Source organism: Dendropsophus ebraccatus, chromosome 8 (assembly GCF_027789765.1).
Source record: "Dendropsophus ebraccatus isolate aDenEbr1 chromosome 8, aDenEbr1.pat, whole genome shotgun sequence".
Classification (NCBI taxonomy): Eukaryota; Metazoa; Chordata; class Amphibia; order Anura; family Hylidae; genus Dendropsophus; species Dendropsophus ebraccatus.
Window position 1 is genome coordinate 23654877 of NC_091461.1, and position 20804 is coordinate 23675680.

The following is a 20804-nucleotide window of genomic DNA, read 5'->3' on the forward strand; positions in this document are numbered from 1 at the left end:
TTCATGTCTATGGCCTCATTTACAATTTTTACGTGTGTACCCCACAGAGCTTAAGGGTACAAACACACACACTGTATACGCAGCAGATACGCAGCAAATACGCAGCAGATCTGCAGCAGATTTGATGGTGCAGATTTGATGCTGTGTTCAGTTATTTAGATCTAATCTGCTGCGTATTTGCTGCATTTCGCAGCAGTAAATACGCTGCGTATACGGTGTGTGTGTTTGTACCCTAAATCAGAATTCCCTCCTCCTGGCTGGGCTGCCCTGTTCTGTGGTGATTCTGTCCATGAGATGGCTAACATGGAAGAGCATGTGACCATGCCCCGCCCCCAAGTGTCCACCACTGGGCCTGTATATGCCTATGGAGGACAGTGAGGATAGGGCATGGTCACGTGCTTCTCCATGTCGGCCAACTTATGGACAGAATTACCACAGAGCAGGCCAGCCTGGAGGAGAGGAGTCTTTTTTTTAGCACTATGAGGTACACAGGGAGCTGCTGTCAGTATATACAGTGAGTACACTTACTAATACTGTTCACAGAACTATTTTACTAAAAAGTGGCCAACGCCTTTAATCTAACGTAGCTCCTGAGGCTTTCCTCCTCCAGATTTGGTGTAGATACTATTTTTTTTCTTTCTTTCTTTCTTTTTTTGGGGGGGAGAGGGGGGGGGGGTACATCCATAATTTTTTTCTAGTTTTTTTCTACGTATGCTCCCTTTCTAGTTCTTAAAGCATCCATATCCTTCCCCCTCCATTCACCTGCCACCATCTGTTATTACGGGCAGCCACATTCGCTGCTCTTTGTCCTTGCTAGTGTTCTCAGAAGAGGTGCTAATGTTTGATATCCTGTGTGATCTTTCCCTGCCTTCCTGAATCCCTCTCTGTCTGATCCCTAGTACTGTATTGCCTCTCTAGTTTACAACCTGGACTGTTTACTACTAACTGTGGTGCTTAAGATAACCTGCCTGCTACCTTAAAGCGACTCTGTACCCAAAATCTGACCCCCCCAAACCACTTGTACCTTTGGATAGCTGCTTTAATCCAAGATCTGTCCTGGGGTCCGTTCGGCAGGTGATGCAGTTATTGTCCTAAAAAATGGCCGTGGCCTAGATTGTGTATGCATTAGGCTTACACCACCCCTCCCTCCTCCCCGCCCTCTTCATCATTAGGAATGCCCCTAGAACATTTTCTCCTGTCTGAACATTGCACAGGTGCCTTAACGATCCAGCCCATGTGCCGTGCTGACACAGCTGAGGAATAGTAGAAAATCTGCCTGGAGCATTCCTAATGATAAAGAGAGGGTGGGGAGGAGGGACGGAGAGGTTGTGCAAAGTTATTCTAGGTCACAGCTGTTTGACACAGGGCTGCAAGTTTAAAAGTAGTTTTTTAGGACAATAACTGCATTACCTGCCGAACGGACCCCAGGACAGATCTTGGATTAAAAGCAGCTATCTGAAGGTACAAGCTGTTTGAGGGGGTCAGATTGTGGGTACAGAGTCGCAAAAAAAGGGGTATTCCCATCTTGAGAAGTCTATCCATAGCCCTTGTGGTCACATTTTAATGGTAGACTGGGTCCCTGGGATCCTGAGATGGAGGGGGCCAAGCAGTCGAAACCCATGAAATCAGTTAGCTATCCCCTATACTTAGGACTTTGTGAGACACGAATACTCTTTAATACGATACTACACTGCTACCCAAGGCATCAGCCTGTACCCTGACTTGCATCGGTGTCTTTTAGCTTGCTTGACCAGGTGCTACTCACACTAGGAACATTCTCAGAAGTGATGACCTGGCAGTCTCTTGCATTAGAGACCAGATCTCCATTGGAGAGGGTTAAAGAATAAAACCTAGGGACTACTTAGACAACAATTTTAAGAGAAGCCCAGCAGGTCCACATCCTTCACCTATTAATTGCAACAGCCAATTGCTACCATGGCTTTGCCCCAATATCTAAAATTTCATCTTGGACTGTAATGCCACGGTCTCATTGAGGACATCAAAGTACCGGCGGGTAGAGAATGTGGGGGGTGACAGGAGGCTAGTGCTGGATTACTGGAGCAGAATTTTAAACAAAATGTTAGATATATAATCCTGTAGAGTTATATTACAAAAATATACACATATGGGTAAGACAGATGGAAAACGTAAAAGTCCAGAGCTGGATACATTCATTACAAGATTTACCGTATGTGTGAGTGTGCGGCCGGAACAAAGCGAAACCTAATGTATGTTTTAAGCGATGGCAATTTAAAATAGAATTCTGCACTTTCCAACAATAGTCCATGTTTAAAACAGGTTAAACCCAGGTAGTACATGTTGTTGTTTTTTCAATTCATAGACAACACAAAACTGTGTCTATTAAGGCAGTTAAAAATCATTGTTCATCGGCTGCACATCTCCCTGTGTAATAGGGATGTGTGACTGACAATGAAGGGATAAAGGGCAACTTAAAGGGCTTATACACTGTAGATCAATGTAATGTATATGCACTGCGTTGACCTAGCAGTTCAGTGCTTTACTGGTACAGCCTGCCGTAGGCATTTAGGCACAGCAGAGTAGTCAGGGCAGGCATTGAGGCTCAGCAGAGTAGTCAGAGCAGGCATTGAGGCACAGCAGAGTAGTCAGGGCAGGCATTGAGGCTCAGCAGAGTAGTCAGAGCAGGCATTGAGGCACAGCAGAGTAGCCAGGGCAGGCATTGAGGCTCAGCAGAGTAGTCAGAGCAGGCATTGAGGCACAGCAGAGTAGCCAGGGCAGGCATTGAGGCACAGCAGAGTAGTCAGTGCAGGCATTGAGGCTCAGCAGAGTAGTCAGAGCAGGCATTGAGGCACAGCAGAGTAGCCAGGGCAGGCATTGAGGCACAGCAGAGTAGTCAGGTCAGGCATTGAGGCACAGCAGAGTAGTCAGGTCAGGCATTGACTCTCAGGAGAGTAGCCAGGGCAGGCATTGAGGCTCAGCAGAGTAGTCAGGGCAGGCATTGAGGCACAGCAGAGTAGTCAGGTCAGGCCTTGACTCTCAGGAGAGTAGCCAGGGCAGGCATTGAGGCTCAGCAGAGTAGTCAGGACCGGCATTGAGGCTCAGCAGAGTAGTCAGGGCAGGCATTGAGGCTCAGCAGAGTAGTCAGGGCAGGCATTGAGGCACAGTAGAGTAGTCAGGGCAGAAATTGAGGCTCAGCAGAGTAGTCAGGGCAGGCATTGAGGCTCAGCAGAGTTCTTGGGTTGCTGTAACAACTGTTCGGCACCCCACAGTTACGTCGTAGGAGAGCTAATTAGGCCGCTAGACACCAGGGATGTGGCACAGAACTGATTTAATGCTGCAATCACTATTGATCGCAGCCAGTTAACTGAGCAACATTGTAATGATCACCAGTGATGGTCATTACCAGAGGGTGATGGCTTCAGATAGAAGCCAGCACCCGGCATGTATGGAACAACTCACGATAAGCACAGGCCTGACCATAAAATACCACCTCAACTAATTCTAATTCTGGGGGCAATAGACTTCTATGGGGGCATCCGTGATGGAATTCCGAAGAAAAATAGGACAGGTTCTTTAATTTCCTGACCTAAATCCTGAAGGATGTCTATGCCCAATAGAACCGTATGGGCCAAAAAATCTATGGGTCAGGATAGAGTTTCCTGAAATGTAAGGGGCTCTTTATTAGCAGTTCTCTGTTTGTGGATAATAGAGGGACCTCCCACTATGACATCTATATTTTCTAACAGAGCATACGGGCAGAGGATCTTTTACGAACCCCCTAAACTCGGGGCAACAAACAATGCATTGCTTCTAGGTAAAAGGAAACCAGCAAGATTCTGAATATAGCTGTATACGTCATACAACAAAAAAATCAAGCTATTCCATTTGATACATACACGACAGGTCTCCTACTAAACTTTACAATCATATACAGGCCTGTATTTAGAGTTCATGCTGCCCTAGGCACCTTGCTTGCTGAGGCGCCCCCCCCCCCCCCCCGGCACTGGCTGGTTACATGCATGGTATATACCCTGGCACTTGGGTGACGCTCTGCTTGATGCCCGCTATTCTCATCAAACAGACGTGATGGAGGAAGGAAGGAGGCCGGGAACGTCTTAGTTCGGGGGCCGCTTCTGTCCAGTGTGGGACTGGGGCACCTGGGGCCCACCAATATAGAACCAGTGAGACACGACATGCTGACCCGCTTCTTTCCTGAATTCATCTGTATCTGTGACAAATCCCTACATTTATACAGCTCTCCGGCTATGCTGGGAGTTGTAGTCTCTGAGAGGACAACCCTGTAATAAATCACTGTGTGCTGAGACTCCTGGAGGCTGCAATCTGTGGGTGACAACCATCAGCCCTGAAGGTCCAGCAATACATCTGTCTACGCTGTACTACAACTCCCAGCATATCCTGAGGGCTGCAGACTGTCAGCATATGCTGGGAGTTCTAGTTCCTGTAGCTGTTGTAGTTGGGTCCTAGGTGCATCATACACTGGATGCTTTGTGGGAGATCAGAATACATAGATCTGTGGGGGCTCAGTGCAGGGAAGTGACCCCAGAATATCACTAATATGGTAGGGGGAGATGTTTTTGTTCTATCCCCAATTAGTGATGTTCTGGGGTCACTTCCCTGCACTGAGCCCCCACTGATCTATATATTCTTATATGCCACCTAGGGCCCAACTACAACAGCCGCAGGCACTACAACTCCCAGCATGTACTGACAGTCTGCAGCCCTCAGCATATGCTGGGAGTTGTAGTGCCTGCAGCTGTTGTAGTTTGATTCTAGTTTAAAAGTTTGCGCTAGTGTACTGTAGTGTACGCGGGGCTGTGTCAGTACACTACCGCAAACCATACACTGACCCATTTAGACCCCAATGGTACACAGGCTCTGCACACTATAGAAGTGATTACAGTGCAGTTACTAATGACTCACAGGTGACGTCTTCTCTGATTGCCGTTGCTCACTTTTTGCTTTCTTCTCCATCTGGCGCAACCATCATGAAGACTTCTCTGACCACAACTCGTCTGCAGGCGGGCAGCTGGGGGGGGCTGAGGAAGGGAGGCAGCTGGGGGGGGCTGAGGAAGGGAGGCAGCTGGGGGTGACTGGGGAAGGGAGGCAGCTGGGGGGGGCTGAGGAAGGGAGGCAGCGGGGGGGGGCTGAGGAAGGGAGGCAGCTGGGGGTGACTGGGGAAGGGAGGCAGCGGGGGGGGGCTGAGGAAGGGAGGCAGCTGGGGGGGGCTGAGGAAGGGAGGCAGCTGGGGGTGACTGGGGAAGGGAGGCAGCTGGGGGGGGCTGAGGAAGGGAGGCAGCTGGGGGGGGCTGAGAAAGGGAGGCAGCTGGGGGTGACTGGGGAAGGGAGGCAGCTGGGGGTGACTGGGGAAGGGAGGCAGCTGGGGGGAGACTGAGGAAGGGAGGCAGCTGGGGGGGGCTGAGGAAGGGAGGCAGATGGGGTGACTGGGGAAGGGAGGCAGCTGGGGGTGACTGGGGAAGGGAGGCAGATGGGGGAGACTGAGGAAGGGAGGCAGCTGGGGGGGCTGAGGAAGGGAGGCAGATGGGGTGACTGGGGAAGGGAGGCAGCTGGGGGTGACTGGGGAAGGGAGGCAGCTGGGGGTGACTGGGGAAGGGAGGCAGCTGGGGGGGCTGAGGAAGGGAGGCAGCTGGGGGGGGCTGAGGAAGGGAGGCAGCTGGGGGGGGGCTGAGGAAGGGAGGCAGCTGGGGGGTGGGGCTGAGGAAGGGAGGCAGCTGGGGGGGGCTGAGGAAGGGAGGCAGCTGGGGGGTGGGGCTGAGGAAGGGAGGCAGATGGGGGTGACTGGGGAAGGGAGGCAGCTGGGGGTGACTGGGGAAGGGAGGCAGATGGGGGTGACTGGGGAAGGGAGGCAGCTGGGGGGGCTGAGGAAGGGAGGCAGCTGGGGGTGACTGGGGAAGGGAGGCAGCTGGGGGTGACTGGGGAAGGGAGGCAGCTGGGGGTGACTGGGGAAGGGAGGCAGCTGGGGGAGACTGGGGAAGGGAGGCAGCTGGGGGTGACTGGGGAAGGGAGGCAGCTGGGGGTGACTGGGGAAGGGAGGCAACTGGGGAAGGGAGGCAGCTGGGGGGGACTGGGGAAGGGAGGCAGCTGGGGGGGACTGGGGAAGGGAGGCAGCTGGGGGGGACTGGGGAAGGGAGGCAGCTGGGGGTGACTGGAGAAGGGAGGCAGCTGGGGGTGACTGGGGAAGGGAGGCAGCTGGGGGTGACTGGGGAAGGGAGGCAGCTGGGGGTGACTGGGGAAGGGAGGCAGCTGGGGGTGACTGGGGAAGGGAGGCAGCTGGGGGTGACTGGGGAAGGGAGGCAGCTGGGGGTGACTGGGGAAGGGAGGCAGCTGGGGGTGACTGGGGAAGGGAGGCAGCTGGGGGTGACTGGGGAAGGGAGGCAGCTGGGGGTGACTGGGGAAGGGAGGCAGATGGGGGTGACTGGGGAAGGGAGGCAGATGGGGGTGACTGGGGAAGGGAGGCAGATGGGGGTGACTGGGGAAGGGAGGCAGATGGGGGTGACTGGGGAAGGGAGGCAGCTGGGGGGGCTGAGGAAGGGAGGCAGCTGGGGGGGACTGGGGAAGGGAGGCAGCTGGGGGTGACTGGGGAAGGGAGGCAGCTGGGGTGACTGGGGAAGGGAGGCAGCTGGGGGTGACTGGGGAAGGGAGGCAGCTGGGGTGACTGGGGAAGGGAGGCAGCTGGGGTGACTGGGGAAGGGAGGCAGCTGGGGGTGACAGGGGAAGGCAGGCAGCTGGGGGGGGGCTGGGGAAGGGAGGCAGCTGGGGGTGACAGGGGAAGGGAGGCAGCTGGGGGGGGGGGCTGAGGAAGGGAGGCAGCTGGGGGGCTGAGGAAGGAAGGCAGCTGGGGGTGACAGGGGAAGGGAGGCAGCTGGGGGGGGCTGAGGAAGGGAGGCAGCTGGGGGGCTGAGGAAGGAAGGCAGCTGGGGGTGACAGGGGAAGGGAGGCAGCTGGGGGGGGGGCTGAGGAAGGGAGGCAGCTGGGGGGCTGAGGAAGGAAGGCAGCTGGGGGGGGACTGGGGAAGGGAGGCAGCTGGGGGAGACAGGGGGGAAAAGCTGGGGAGACAGGGGGGGAGCAGCTGGGGTGACGGAAAGGGGAGCAGCTGGGGGTGGCAGGGGCAGGGCGAGAATCTGGGGAGGCAGGGGGAGCATCTGAGGGGGCAGGGGGAGCCGCTGGGGTGGCAGGGAGAGGATGGGGGCAGCTGGGGTGGCAGGGGAGAAGCTGGGGGGACAAGGGGAGAAGAGGGAGCAACTGGGAAGCAGAGGAGCAGATGGGGGGCACAGGCAGGGGGAGCAGATGGGGGCAGGGGGGAGGCAGATGGGGGGCACAGGCAAGGGGAGCAGATGGGGGCAGGGGGAGCAGATGGGGGGCACAGGCAGGGGGAGCAGATGGGGGCAGGGGGGAGGCAGATGGGGGGCACAGGCAGGGGGAGCAGATGGGGGCAGGGGGGGCACAGGCAGGGGGAGCAGATGGGGGCAGGGGGGGGCAGATGGGGGGCACAGGCAGGGGGAGCAGATTGGGGCAGGGGGAGCAGATGGGGGGCACAGGCAGGGGGAGCAGATGGGGGCAGGGGGGGCAGATGGGGGGCACAGGCAGGGGGAGCAGATGGGGGCAGGGGGGGCACAGGCAGGGGGAGCAGATGGGGGCAGGGGGGGCACAGGCAGGGGGAGCAGATAGGGGCAGATGGGGGGCACAGGCAGGGGGAGCAGATGGGGGCAGGGGGAGCAGATAGGGGCAGATAAGGGGCACAGGCAGGGGGAGCAGATTGGGGCAGGGGGAGCAGATGGGGGGCACAGGCAACGGGAGCAGATGGGGGCAGGGGGAGCAGATGGGGGCAGGGGGGGCACAGGCAGGGGGAGCAGATGGGGGCAGGGGGGGCACAGGCAGGGGGAGCACAGGCAGGGGGAGCAGATGGGGGCAGGGGGAGCAGATGGGGGCAGGGGGGCACAGGCAGGGGGAGCAGATGGGGGGCACAGGCAGGGGGAGCAGATGGGGGGCACAGGCAGGGGGAGCAGATGGGGGCAGGGGGGGCACAGGCAGGGGGAGCAGATGGGGGCAGGGGGAGCAGATGGGGGCAGGGGGGGGCACAGGCAGGGGGAGCAGATGGGGGCACAGGCAGGGGGAGCAGATGGGGGCAGGGGGGGGCACAGGCAGGGGGAGCAGATGGGGGCACAGGCAGGGGGAGGAGCTGTGGGGGGGGAAGAGGGAACAGCCGGGGGCAGAGGCAGACCGGTCAGGTCCCCCCAAAGCAGCTTCGTGGCATCCGGGGTGAGCTCCTTCCGGCACACGCTGCTTCTATCTCAGGCCGGCAGCTCACCCCTGCAGCCCCGCAGTGCCCGAACTTCTTCCTGCTGCAGCGCTCGTGACGTCATCGCGCCGAGCAGGAAGAAGTTCGGGCACTGCGGGGCTGCAGGGGTGAGCTGCCGGCCTGAGATAGAAGCAGCGTGTGCCGGAAGGAGCTCACCCCGGATGCCCCGGGGCTGCACAACGGTGGCGGTGGCGGCAGCGGCGGTGTGGCCCCCCCCCCCCGGCCGCGGACAAGGCACCCGCGGTCCGGTACCTAGGGCGGCGAGGGTTAAAAATATTTTATTTATTAAAAAAAATATATTTTGATCCCTGTAGGTGCCGCCCCCTGCAGGGCGCCGCCCTAGGCACCGGACCACGGGTGCCTAGTGGCAAATACGGCCCTGATCATATATAAATGTAAGTCTATGAAAAAAATCACCTTGCAGTCTTCACAGCAGAGTCCATGGGCGCACACGGCTCCTGGATAGAGCAGGCACGTGCTGGCGTTACAACAAGGGTTTGCACATTCCTGCAATGAAATTCAGATAAAAAGTTTTAGAACAATAGTCAATGTCTCCTTAAAGGGGAACTCCAGGTAGAGGTAAAAAAACCCCGAAACTTCTGCAGAAGCATATAGCATTACTTACGTGTCTATCCCAGTTTTGAAACTACCAAAAATCAATTTTTTTTTTTTTTTTTTTGGTCTGTATTGTGTTTCTACCCTTCCTGGTTGAGCAGTTCCCAGAATGCAATGCTTTCCCTCAGCTGATCATCACAGTCCCCCACCCATCACAATCAGTAAAATCAGTGCATCACCTGCTTCTGGCCGGTCAGAGATGGTGGATCACTCAAGGGATTGGGGGATCTAGCCAAACCTCCAGTGACATCAAGCCCTGCCCCCTGTCTGCATCATCAGCAAACACACACAATGTGAGACAGAGGCATGGAATCTTTGTCCCCTAAGGTGGGAGAGCAGAGGGAACAGAAGACAATGTGAAATGGCACAGATGCCATTTTTCTTCACTTTCTGGATTTCTTTCAGCTACCAGTGTGGCAGAACTGTACAGATACAGTAATATATTATATAGACACATCTATATAACTTTTAAGGTACTTTTAATAGAAAACAAGTTTTTCTTATTTGGAGTTCCCCTTTAATACCTGAAAATAAGAATTATGTATACTTTAAATCCTGCCTGGACATAGAACATGTACAGGTATCTCTACACTTACATGACCATAAAAATTCTGTAATGCTCTATACACAGAAAACTACAACCCCCAATGTAACCTGACCGCTGGACATGACAATAATGCAATTCTATTATACTCTATACTAAGCCTCCTAACATAACCAGACAACTGGACGTAACTAGTGTTGAGCGGAGAGGCTGAACTCTTAGCGTTCGGCAACGACCTAACCAGTTTTTGCCTTAATACTAGACATAACCGTAATACGATTCTATTGCACTCTGTATATAGATGACTACAACCCCTAACGTGACTGGACATGACCATCATATATTTAAATGATGCTCTTAGAAATTGCGTTTACATTGTCAGTTGTTTGTTAGATACAAGGTCACTCAGGACACGCAAGAAAACGGGAAGCAACCTTATCTGACTGTCCTTAAAGGGGTGGTACAGCCCTTATAAAACTTCTGACCTCATGCTTGCTAATGTATAAAACTCACCCTGCCAAGAAAGATGCTGTTCACGGTGTAATGTGAAAGGCTCCCATCCAAGCCTGATCAGTCTGGACACATAATGAATCACACTGGAAAGATTTTGGCAACCCGAACCTAGTTGGGAAATTAAGCGTTTCTCCTAAATAGTGACATAACCCTGGATTACGTCCCTAACCCTAATGTGTGAGTTTGTGTTCCCAGATAAGCGTGTTTACTAAACTCCATTTGGGCTGTAAAGATTGGTCGGAATCACTATCGTGGGGCCCAGCTGACCGTCAGGAGTCATTAAAGGGAATGTTCCCCAGTGGCATACCCCTTTAAGAGGAGCTCTATGTTCTTTATATCTTCCTTATGGTCCGATGGACCCACAAGTCATTCAGGGCACCTTTATAGGGAATCTGTAGCTGATACACTGCTATGGGGTCATCTGTAGCTGATACACTGTTATGGGGTCATCTGTACCTGATACACTGTTATGAGGACATCTGTACCTGATACACTGTTATGGGTTATCTGTACCTGATACAGTTTTATTGGCCATCTGTACCTGATACTTTGTTATGAGGACATCTGTAGCTGATACATTGTTATGAGGACATCTGTACCTGATACACTGTTATGGGGCATCTGTAGCTGATACATTATTATGGGGGCATCTGTACCTGATACATTGTTATGGGGCATCTGTACCTGATACATTATTATGGGGGCATCTGTACCTGATACATTGTTATGGGGCATCTGTACCTGATACATTGTTATGGGGCATCTGTAGCTGATACACTGTTATGAGGGCATCTCTACCTGATACACTGTTATGGGGCATCTGTACCTGATACACTGCTATGGGGACATCTGTACCTGATACACTGTTATGGGGGCATCTGTACCTGATACACTGTTATGGGGTCATCTGTACCTGATACATTGTTATGGGGGCATCTGTACCTGATACATTGTTATGGGGCATCTGTATCTGATACACTGTACTGGGGGCATTTGTACCTGATATGCTGTTATGGGGACATTTGTACCTGATACACTGTTATGGGTTATCTGTACCTGATACATTTTTATTGGCCATCTGTACCTGATACACTGCTACGGGGGCATCTGTACCTGATACATTGTTATGGGGCATTTGTACCTGATACACTGTAATGGGGGCATCTGTATCTGATACACTGTACTGGGGGCATTTGTACCTGATATGCTGTTATGGGGGCTTCTATAGCTGATACACTGTTATGGGGGCATCTGTACCTGATACACTGTTATGGGGACATCTGTAGTTGATACACTGTTATGGGGACATCTGTAGCTGATACACTGTTATTGGGACATCTGTACCTGATACACTGTTATGGGGCATCTGTACCTGATACACTGTTATGGGGGTATCTGTACCTGATACACTGTTATGGGGCATCTGTAGCTTGTACACTGTTATGGGGCAACTGTACCTGATACACTGTTATGGGGGCATCTGTAGCTGATACACTGTTATGGGGGCATCTGTAGCTGATACACAGTTATGGGGGCATCTGTACCTGATACACTGCTATGGGGACATCTGTACCTGATACACTGCTATGGGGACATCTGTAGCTGATACACTGTTATGGGGCATTTGTACCTCATACACTGTTATGGGGCATTTGTACCTCATACACTGTTATGGGGCCTTTGTCCCTGATACACTATTATGGGGACATCTGTAGCTGATACACTGTTATGGGGACATCTGTAGCTGATACACTGTTATGGGGGCATCTGTACCTGATACACTGTTATGGGGTCATCTGTACCTGATACACTGTTATGGGGTCATCTGTACCTGATACACTGCTATGGGGGCAGTGTATGGAGGGATAAAAAAAAAATTAGTACGTAACAAAAACATTTTTTAATATGTAAACATTCATTATTTTAATCCTTAAAAAAGTTCCTAAAATGCGATCTCCTCCAGGAAGCCGGATTAGCGAGAGCTGTAAACATACGGATGGGGCTGAATAAGTAATAAGGCGCCTTCATACAATACGGCTGAATCACATGCATAATGTAACTTGTGAGAATCCGGAAAAATATTTAATTTTACCAAAGAAAAAGAAAATATTTGAGGCTGTATTAATATTTAATAGCTGAGATTAGGAAAGCGTTTCTTGTAGTCCAGGAAGACTGCCACCGGCATTATAATAGCATAACACTGGGTATAAAAGTCACCGGATTTGACAGAACTAATATAATATCCTCAGATAACAGAATTTCCAGCAGAAAATCACTGACCGAAACCGCTTAAAGAAATAACAGACTGGAAACGGCATGTACCGCGCATGATAAAATACACCACTCCAGGCATCCCAGAGAATTGCTTAGGTGGAGAATGGCAGATTGTTCAGGGATCTACTGATAGCCCTGTCTGGGGGGGTGGTGGGGGGGGGTACCCGATATGGTTCCCAAAAATGTATAACCCTACAGAAGTCTTGGTTACTTGATTGAACACATACTTGCAAGTTGCCCATTGAAGACCAGCGGTAAATCTGGGCATTAGAAGTGGAGGAGCTACTCTTGCCAGTCACTTTTGGCTCTAGCATCGATATTCCCATAAAGGGCTTGTAGACATAAGCTCTCCAATTGGGTAACCCTACTGAAAGTTAACCCCTGTTCACAACTAATAGGTATTTACTGTAGCCAGCTTGCCCCTTGTCCTGGCTTAGGCATAAAAAATTAAAATGTTTGAGATCTGAGTGTATCTAAATAGGACTACAGCACATAGGTTCAAGTAGGCCATTTGTACAGCACAGTCATGTGCATGTATACTGTATGGCGGCATACACAGTCTCTAAAACAGACCCATAAGAGATGAACAAGGCCCCATATTCTTCAGTGAAGGCACTGCTCCTATGGGAGATTACCTCAATATTACGTCATGGGATGCAATTCCCAGAATGCATTGCCTCCCAACAGCACTCCTGCCCATTTCCAACCCAGAGCTGCTGCAGAACATTCCACCAGCTGTATTTATCCCAACTGCTCCTCTGCCTGTGGCATTGTTCAGCACAAGAAGGCAGCACACTGTAAATACCTAATTTTTTCCTAAATGTCCCAATGAAGATATATATATATATATATATATATATATATATATATATATATTATGAGCCAAGCCGGAGACCGTTCCCCGGTGTAATACAGTACCTGATCTAACCTATCTAGGGGCGCTCTAACTACAACAAAGGGCCGGGATTCGCATAAAAAAAGAGACATTCTCCTCCAACAGAGGCAACATGTTCTCAACCGGCAAAGGTCTATCCCACAACTCCTATGGCTAGGTTTACACTGCGTTTTTGCAATCCATTTGTGTGTATCCGTTTTGTTCTGTTTTTCCATTGACTTCCATTATAAAAAAAAAAAGGGATCGAAACGGATCCGTTTTTTTTTAACGGACACAAAAGTAGTGTTGATACTACTTTTGTGTCCTTTAAAAAAACGGATCCGTTTTGAAAAAAAAATTGAAGTAAATGAAAAACGGATCAAAACGGATGCACACAAATGCATCCGTTTTTTTTCATCTGTTTTTTGCAAAAAAGGGATAAAAAAACGGATTGCAAAAACGCAGTATGAACCTAGGCTATACAGCATTCTTCCTTCTCCCTGAGGAACTTGTTACCACCAAACAAGAGAAAGACGGAAAACGGAAGATGGGATACCACATGACCACTCTCTACTATAACCTGCCTTCTACCTAAATACCAAAACTGGTTCTTCCTCTGACTTTAGACGGACTATCTCTTCTTTGAACAATTTAACCCACACCTCCTAGTAGTGTTAGCCCCTCCTGGCATATAAGGACGGCTAAATCAGGGGGTCTCCCTTTAGTAGCAGGCAGGGTTTTTTAGGGGTTACATCAACACCTCAAGAACTGCTACCATTACTTATCTACTTATTGTTTTTTTTTGTGTGTGTTATTTCATGTTTTGCATGTGAACATATTCTTTTTGTTTGTCTAAAATAAACATATGCTATAAGACATATTATAGCGATTCCACTACAGTCCCTCTACTTGTTTTTTTGGTAACAGAGATGGTTACATCACACAGCTCAGAGACATGATCCAGCCATCCTCCTGATACAGCAGAGAATTATGGAGGATATTTGTCAAACATGGTGAAAAGTGAAACTAGCGCAGTTGCCCCTAGCAACCAATCAGATTCCACCTTTCAAAGAGTCTGTGAGGAATAAAAAGTGGAGTCTGATTGGTTGCTAAGGGCAACTGAGCCAGTTTCACTTTACACCATGTTTGATAACTCTTCCCCTATGTCTGGAGAGAGGGAGGAGCTGGAGAGCTGCTGAGACAACACCACACTATAATAAGAGGACCACACAACTTCTTGTCAGAGGCAATTTAAGTAAAAACATGCTGAAGCCAGTACTATTAGGGATAACTAGTGTTGAGCAAACTTCCCAAACTGTTCAGGTTTGGCACCATTCTCTGTACCCAAAAGCTTGGCAATTGACTCCCAGCGGCTAAAGAAGTTGCATGCCACCCTAGGGAGTTTTAGAAAACACGGATACAGCATAGGCATCCAGCTTCTCCAGCCGCCAGAAGTTAAATGCCGAGCATCTGGGTTCGAAGAAGATTGCCGGACCAAGAACATATGCTTTACACTAGTGATAACACTTTATTAGCAACTGTCTTGGGGTGATAGCTTTTTTTAAAGAAGTTCGGCCTGAGAGGGGGGGTTGGGAATGGCCCTGGCGGGCCCCAGGATCTCCTCTGCTGCCAGCATCACGACCCCGCTGATTGACAGTCTGTTCAGCCAGTCAGTGACTGGGCAGGACACCGCTCCAGTCACTGATTGGCTAAGCAGGCTGTCCATCAGCCTGGTTGGGCATTTTCCCCCCGAGTCATGATGTTATGACAACTCAGGGGAAAATGGCCTCCGGGGGACCTTCTGGCACAGCGATTTTCTGGCACAGCGATTTTCGGGCAAGGGGAGAGGTAAGTATCTGTTCCCTTTCATTTCCCACCTCTGTCCCTGCTGGATTGTAAAAAAAACAAAAACAAAAACAACAACTCCAGACTTCTCCTTTAATTGCAGTGTTCTGATACAGGAGTACCCCTTTAAGTACTTTTTTAGTGAAACAAAATTAATTCAAGTCACTTTTTCATACACTACCTCTCGACACAGTCATATTAATCAGTCAGGTAAATGGCACCTCTGATAGATTCCCATTGAGACCATGATAACTTTTTGGAGGAAAAAAAAAATTCTATTACTTCTATTCAAACATACGAAGAACAAATGTAAAGATTCTGATGGAGACGTTGACTAAAGAAACACATTCCAAAATCTCCTGCCTATTGTTCCCTTTCTACACCATCCGCTGTTTTGTTTGATAGGTTTTGTGCACAGTTTGGCAGCACTTTTATTACTTTGTAAAACCCAAATGCAATAAAAAAAACCAACAATCTCGGAGATGTAATCAGTAAAAGTGGCGGAGCAGACCGAGCTGACACAGGCGGAGGAGACGGATTTCTCTGTAGCGTGGTTCGGAACTCCGCCGGGCCTCACACTGTTAGGCAACAATGTAACAAAGATATCCTGCGTTGTCATGTACAAGTAAAAAGAAATAAAAATAAAAAAAGTGAAAATGCTTTTTCATTAATTTTTTTCTCCCCCTCTGCATTTCACCCTCCGAAAAGCCCAGAACATCTTTTTACAATCGAAAATAATTCATCCAATTGTGGATACGAGCAACTTTGGAAAACGCTGGTGCATTTTACAAGAGAGCGATGATCCCGTGCATATAAATGATGAGTGTTTAGAGCGCGCCGGCTAAAATGAAATACATTTTGAACATTCGCACGCAGAGAAAAATGATTGCTCGTAACTCATGAGCACGGCAGGTGTGGTAGACATCGGCAGGAGCAATGGTAATGGGCATGAGCTATAGATCCGAGGCGATGCATAGAGGAGCATTTACATTCTAGACATGCAGGTCACTTAACTCCAGATTAACTGTCAAGTGAATTGACGCTCGGCTTCACCGAACAGAAGAAAATATTTATATTTAATATATATTCTAGTTACAGCACAAAGACCTTGGGGAATAAGTCAATGAATGTGGAAGAAGGAGGCTTAACTCCTATAGGGCCAGGCCATTTTGTGGCTTTTAGGATCACGCAAATTATTTTGCTTTCTTAAAGGGGTATTCCAAACTGTATGATTGCACAAGTTGTGGTCTGAAAATGGTTAGATATTGATGACTCGTGCTGCTACATGCAACGTTTTTGATGCCCAGCCCTGATATTTATTCTAATGCATGGTAGAATTAGCATAACATTACAGTTGGGTAAGCTGTCTGTGTCACTAGCGCTGCAGGCTCGGCAGGCTGTAGCAGAGCTAGCAGTGATTGATAGTTATTCCAGATTGTTCTGCTACATGGTGCCACAACTGCAGTGACACAGGCTGACAGTCCAACTGTTCTTCCGTTCCCCATTGGAGGTCGGAAGTGGCAGAAGATGGCGTTAGCAGCCTGCCACAAAGGAGAAGAGGAGGCTCTGCAGCCAGGGGGCATGCCTATAACTATAACTACTGGAAGGAAAGTTCTAACTACTGGGACAACTATACCTACAATCCCCCTACTGGGGATAACTCTATACGTACAAGGGGGGCAATTATACCTAAAGCGGGTATATATTGGTATATACTTCTTTTATAGTAACATTTGGTAATAGCATGGTTATTATATAGAGGTACACAATCGACTTTGCTGGTATTGTATTATACTGCAGACTTTCTGCACAAAAATCTTAACTTAGGATCTTCAATTGAGGGTGAAGGTATTGATGTTGGCTGGCTGTTTGCGGCTACTGTACCGGTACGTGTTGGTGTCCAATTTGTCTCTGTATATCTGCGGTCTGTAATCGCTTGTCTATTTTTCTTATGATAAAAATTGATAATTAAAGAATTAAAAAAAAAATTGAGGGTGAAGGTGTAATATATATATATATATATATATATATATATATATATATATATATATATCAATCAATCATTGGAGTGCAGCCCTTGCTTTAAAAGTGAAGTTCATGCATTACCCCTCCGCGCTCTCCAGTGTTCTCTTCGCTTCTGCCCACTGTCCACAGCCTCCGGTAGGACTTCAGAGCTGGTCTCTGCAGTTACAAGCTGTTCAGCCCATCACTGGCTGCAGCAGTCCTGTCCCGGCCAGTGATTGGCTGAGCAGCTCGTCACTTCAGAAACAGGTTCTGAAGTTGCACCAGTGGGAATAGGGAGAAGCCAGGAAGACACCGGGGAGCGTGGAGAGGTAATGCATGAACTTTATTATTTTATTTCAAGGTTCATCAGCCGCTATTACATGTAGCGATGCGCAGTCGGCGGACAATGATTTTAGGTCAGGACCAAAAGACACGATCAAAACCAATATTTAGAGATGATTGTAGTTCCTTAATATTCCCCCGGACACATCTGTCTACAGTCTCTGGCTGATGGTATAGAAGGGTACCCTTGCTGTTTTGCAGGTGTGTGTTAAGCCAAACATAGGAGAGAAAAGTTTGGTACAATGGGTAACTGTACTTTGTTCAACAAGTCTTCCACATGGAGCCACAGTTCTCTAATGAGATACAGGTCCAAAGTCAAAGGTTAAAGGGGTTGACCAGCATTTGATTTATATATATATATATATATATATATATATATATATTTTTTATAATGCTGGACTGCTGGTAAACATAATAAACATCGTATGCTTAGCTTTCTGTGCTCCCCCGGTGTCCTGATGTAGCCCATACGGTGTTCCCCACTGCCTGCAGCCACGCTACTTTCGAGACAAACTTGTCTCTGGAGTGACGGCCCGTTCAGCCAATCATTAACTAAGACAGGACAGCACTGTGGCCAGTGATTGGCTGAGCAGGCTGTCACTCCTGAGACAAGTTTGTCTTGGAAGTAGCAGAGCTGCAGTCAGCGGGGACACCGGAGAGGCCACATTGGGACACTGGGGGAGCGTGGAGAAGTAAGGACAGCATTTTTATTATGTTTAGCAACAGGGCAGCATTATATAAAAAAAATTTTTTAAACATTGGACAACTCCTTTAATGTGTGCACTGGCTGTAGGTGTCCTGCATTAGTTCCTGAGATGATACTATGCTTAAGGTGAAAGAGGCAAATTACACTGGTTGCCTCCTAGAGGTCCACTGTGGTCATGGACTGCTAAGGGGTCCTTGGAGCCGCGTCATGCAGGTGAGGGAATTCCCTCCCACTGGGGGCTGGCCGGCCCACCTCCAGTGCTTGAGCACCGGCCGGTTCCGGTGCATAGAACAGCGCCGTGCTCGGGAACCGGGACATGATGTCCATATGCCCTATAGAGAAGGGTTGTCTTTATGAGACAATCCCTTTAAGACAAAGACATTTGGATACATGTACTGTATAATAAAAAAAAGTTGAAGATTATGTAATTTACACATAATTATTCTTAAATAATTGGGGAATAAGAAGAGATTGAAGATTGTCTCTTCTCCTCGGTGCCAGGATTTCAATCATCAGAATACACTTTTAACATCTGTTCCTGATTAGCCACTTATTATTCCTTATTAGACTCATCAGTTCTGCAATAGTTTGCAGTAAATAAGCTTATCTGAGAGGAGAATACCCATCGGTGTGAGATGCTGCTCCCATGTTGGCAGCCGGCAGAACACTGGCATTACATTAAATAATAAAGAGTTTATTCTCAAGATTTTCCCTTACAAAGACTTATTTCCACTAATCTATGCGCCAAAGATTACAATTAAAGTTCTGTTTTGCACTGGTAAATAATATGTAAATTTGTACTCTATAGCTAAAATCACACCAATCTTGCTGGAGCACATAAATAGAACACTGTAACTTTTAATTCATGTATTTATACAAGTTTGACTTGTATTTGTTTTATGCGAGTTTGACTCACTGTTTGTTGTCTCCAATATTCATTTATTCTGTTTTGTAACTTAAATGTTTCTTTTTGCATTGGACTGCTCGGGCTTGCGTTCCAAATACATACCACGGACTGGGCGTTCCTTTCTGCCGTTACGCAGCGTTTCAGGGTCAGCCCCCTTACTAATGCGTACTGGCTGATAGGACATACTCCTTGGCCTGGCCCCTCTAGCACGTCATCTGATAACATATAGCATCAGGGGCGGACACAGACTGCAAAGAGCCCTTGTGCAAAAAATGTGTTTGAGCCCCCATAACCCATTAGTTTCTCCACCTTTCTGCCTTAAAGGCGCACATATATGTACGCCCAGCTATCCAGTACATGTGTCGTGGTTTCTTGGGACTAAAGGACTGTACTGCGGTCTGTGCAGGCCTTAGTGTGGGACTGGGGTTCCTGTGGCCACCAATAGAACTGATCATGGGGGGGCACCCAAATAAAGAACCCGTCAGAAACAATATGCTGACCTGGTCCCATCCTGTACCAATGTATCTGTGACCACAACTCCCGGAATAACAATAACTACAACTCTCAGAATGCCTTACACTTTTGAAGCTCTCAGAGAATGCTGGGAGTTGTAGTTTCAATTAGGGATGGTCCGAACCGAGTTCGGTTCAGGTTCGTATGAACCCGAACTCTCGGTAATGATTCCTATAGCCATAGCCATAGGCTGTATCCCAGTTTTCCAGGTGGTCCTCTCGATGTATGCACCCGCTACACGGAGCGGGCAGACAGCGAGAATCTGATGCCGAGCGTTCATACGAACCCGAACCTCGGAGGGTTTGGACCATCCCTAGTTTCAATCCCTTAAAGGGAACCTGTCACCCCCCGTGTCGGGGTGACAGGCTCCCGACCCCCCGTTAGAGCCCCCTATACTCACCTAATCCCGCCGGGTCCCGCTTCTGGAGGTGGTCGGGTGACGGAGATCTCAGCCGCCGCAGCCTGGCGCGCGCGCTGAGAGATGAGTCCAACGCTCATAGAGAATGATGGAGCGCCGACCACCTCCGGAAGCGGGACCCGGCGGGATTAGGTGAGTATAGGGGGCTCTAACGGAGGGTTGGGAGCCTGTCACCCCGGCACGGGGGGTGACAGGTTCCCTTTAAGTTGTCTGCTCATTTGTACTTCAAATCTCAGCATATCCTGAGGACTTTAGACTGCGGTAAATGCTGGGAGTGGTAGTGTTTGCAGCTGTTGTACTTGGAGGTTCCTGGGTGCATTGTACACAGGATGCTTTGTGGGAGATCAAAATATATAGCTTCGAGTGTGGATGTGACCCCAGAACAGCAGTAACAAGGGATAGAACATATGGGTCCTTAATCACTGCTGGTGCACAGGTGGGAGACATGTACTGTATCTGGCTGCACAGTTGGGAGACATGTACTGTATGTGGCTGCACAGGTGGGAGACATGTACTGTATGTGGCTGCACAGGTGGGAGACATGTACTGTATGTGGCTGCACAGGTGGAATACATGTACTGTATGTGGCTGCTTAGGGCGGAGATTAAAGAGAAAAACAACCATGCTGCAAGGGAGAGGGGGGCACAGATATTGGCTAAAAAGGCATAAACTTACAATAAAACTTACAGCACCGGGGGGGGGGGGGGGGGGGGTTAGGTGCTCTGTACTTTCTCTACCACAGTCCATAGTCCTCTATCTTACAAACTCCAGCAGCCTGACAGACACACTGACAATAATCACTCACTGTCAGCGCTGCTGCTGTTGCTCCTCTTCACAGTCCTGTCCCTGGCAGCCAAAACACTGCAGGATCCCTCCAGCCCCTGTCATCACATGCTCTCTCCTCACACAAGGTATGCCGAACAGTGGAGTAC

General features: G+C 49.5%; 1 protein-coding gene across 5 annotated transcripts in view; it reads right to left on the reverse strand.

Moving 5' to 3' along the window:
* The window catches only part of ADAM12 (ADAM metallopeptidase domain 12), a 395681-nt gene that overhangs the window by 74711 nt on the left and 300166 nt on the right, over positions 1-20804 (reverse strand). For all 5 annotated transcript variants that reach the window (XM_069980036.1, XM_069980034.1, XM_069980038.1 and 2 more), the window contains one exon: positions 8735-8824. In XM_069980036.1, coding sequence (XP_069836137.1) covers positions 8735-8824 — 90 coding nt within the window. The remainder of the gene's footprint in view (positions 1-8734; positions 8825-20804) is intronic.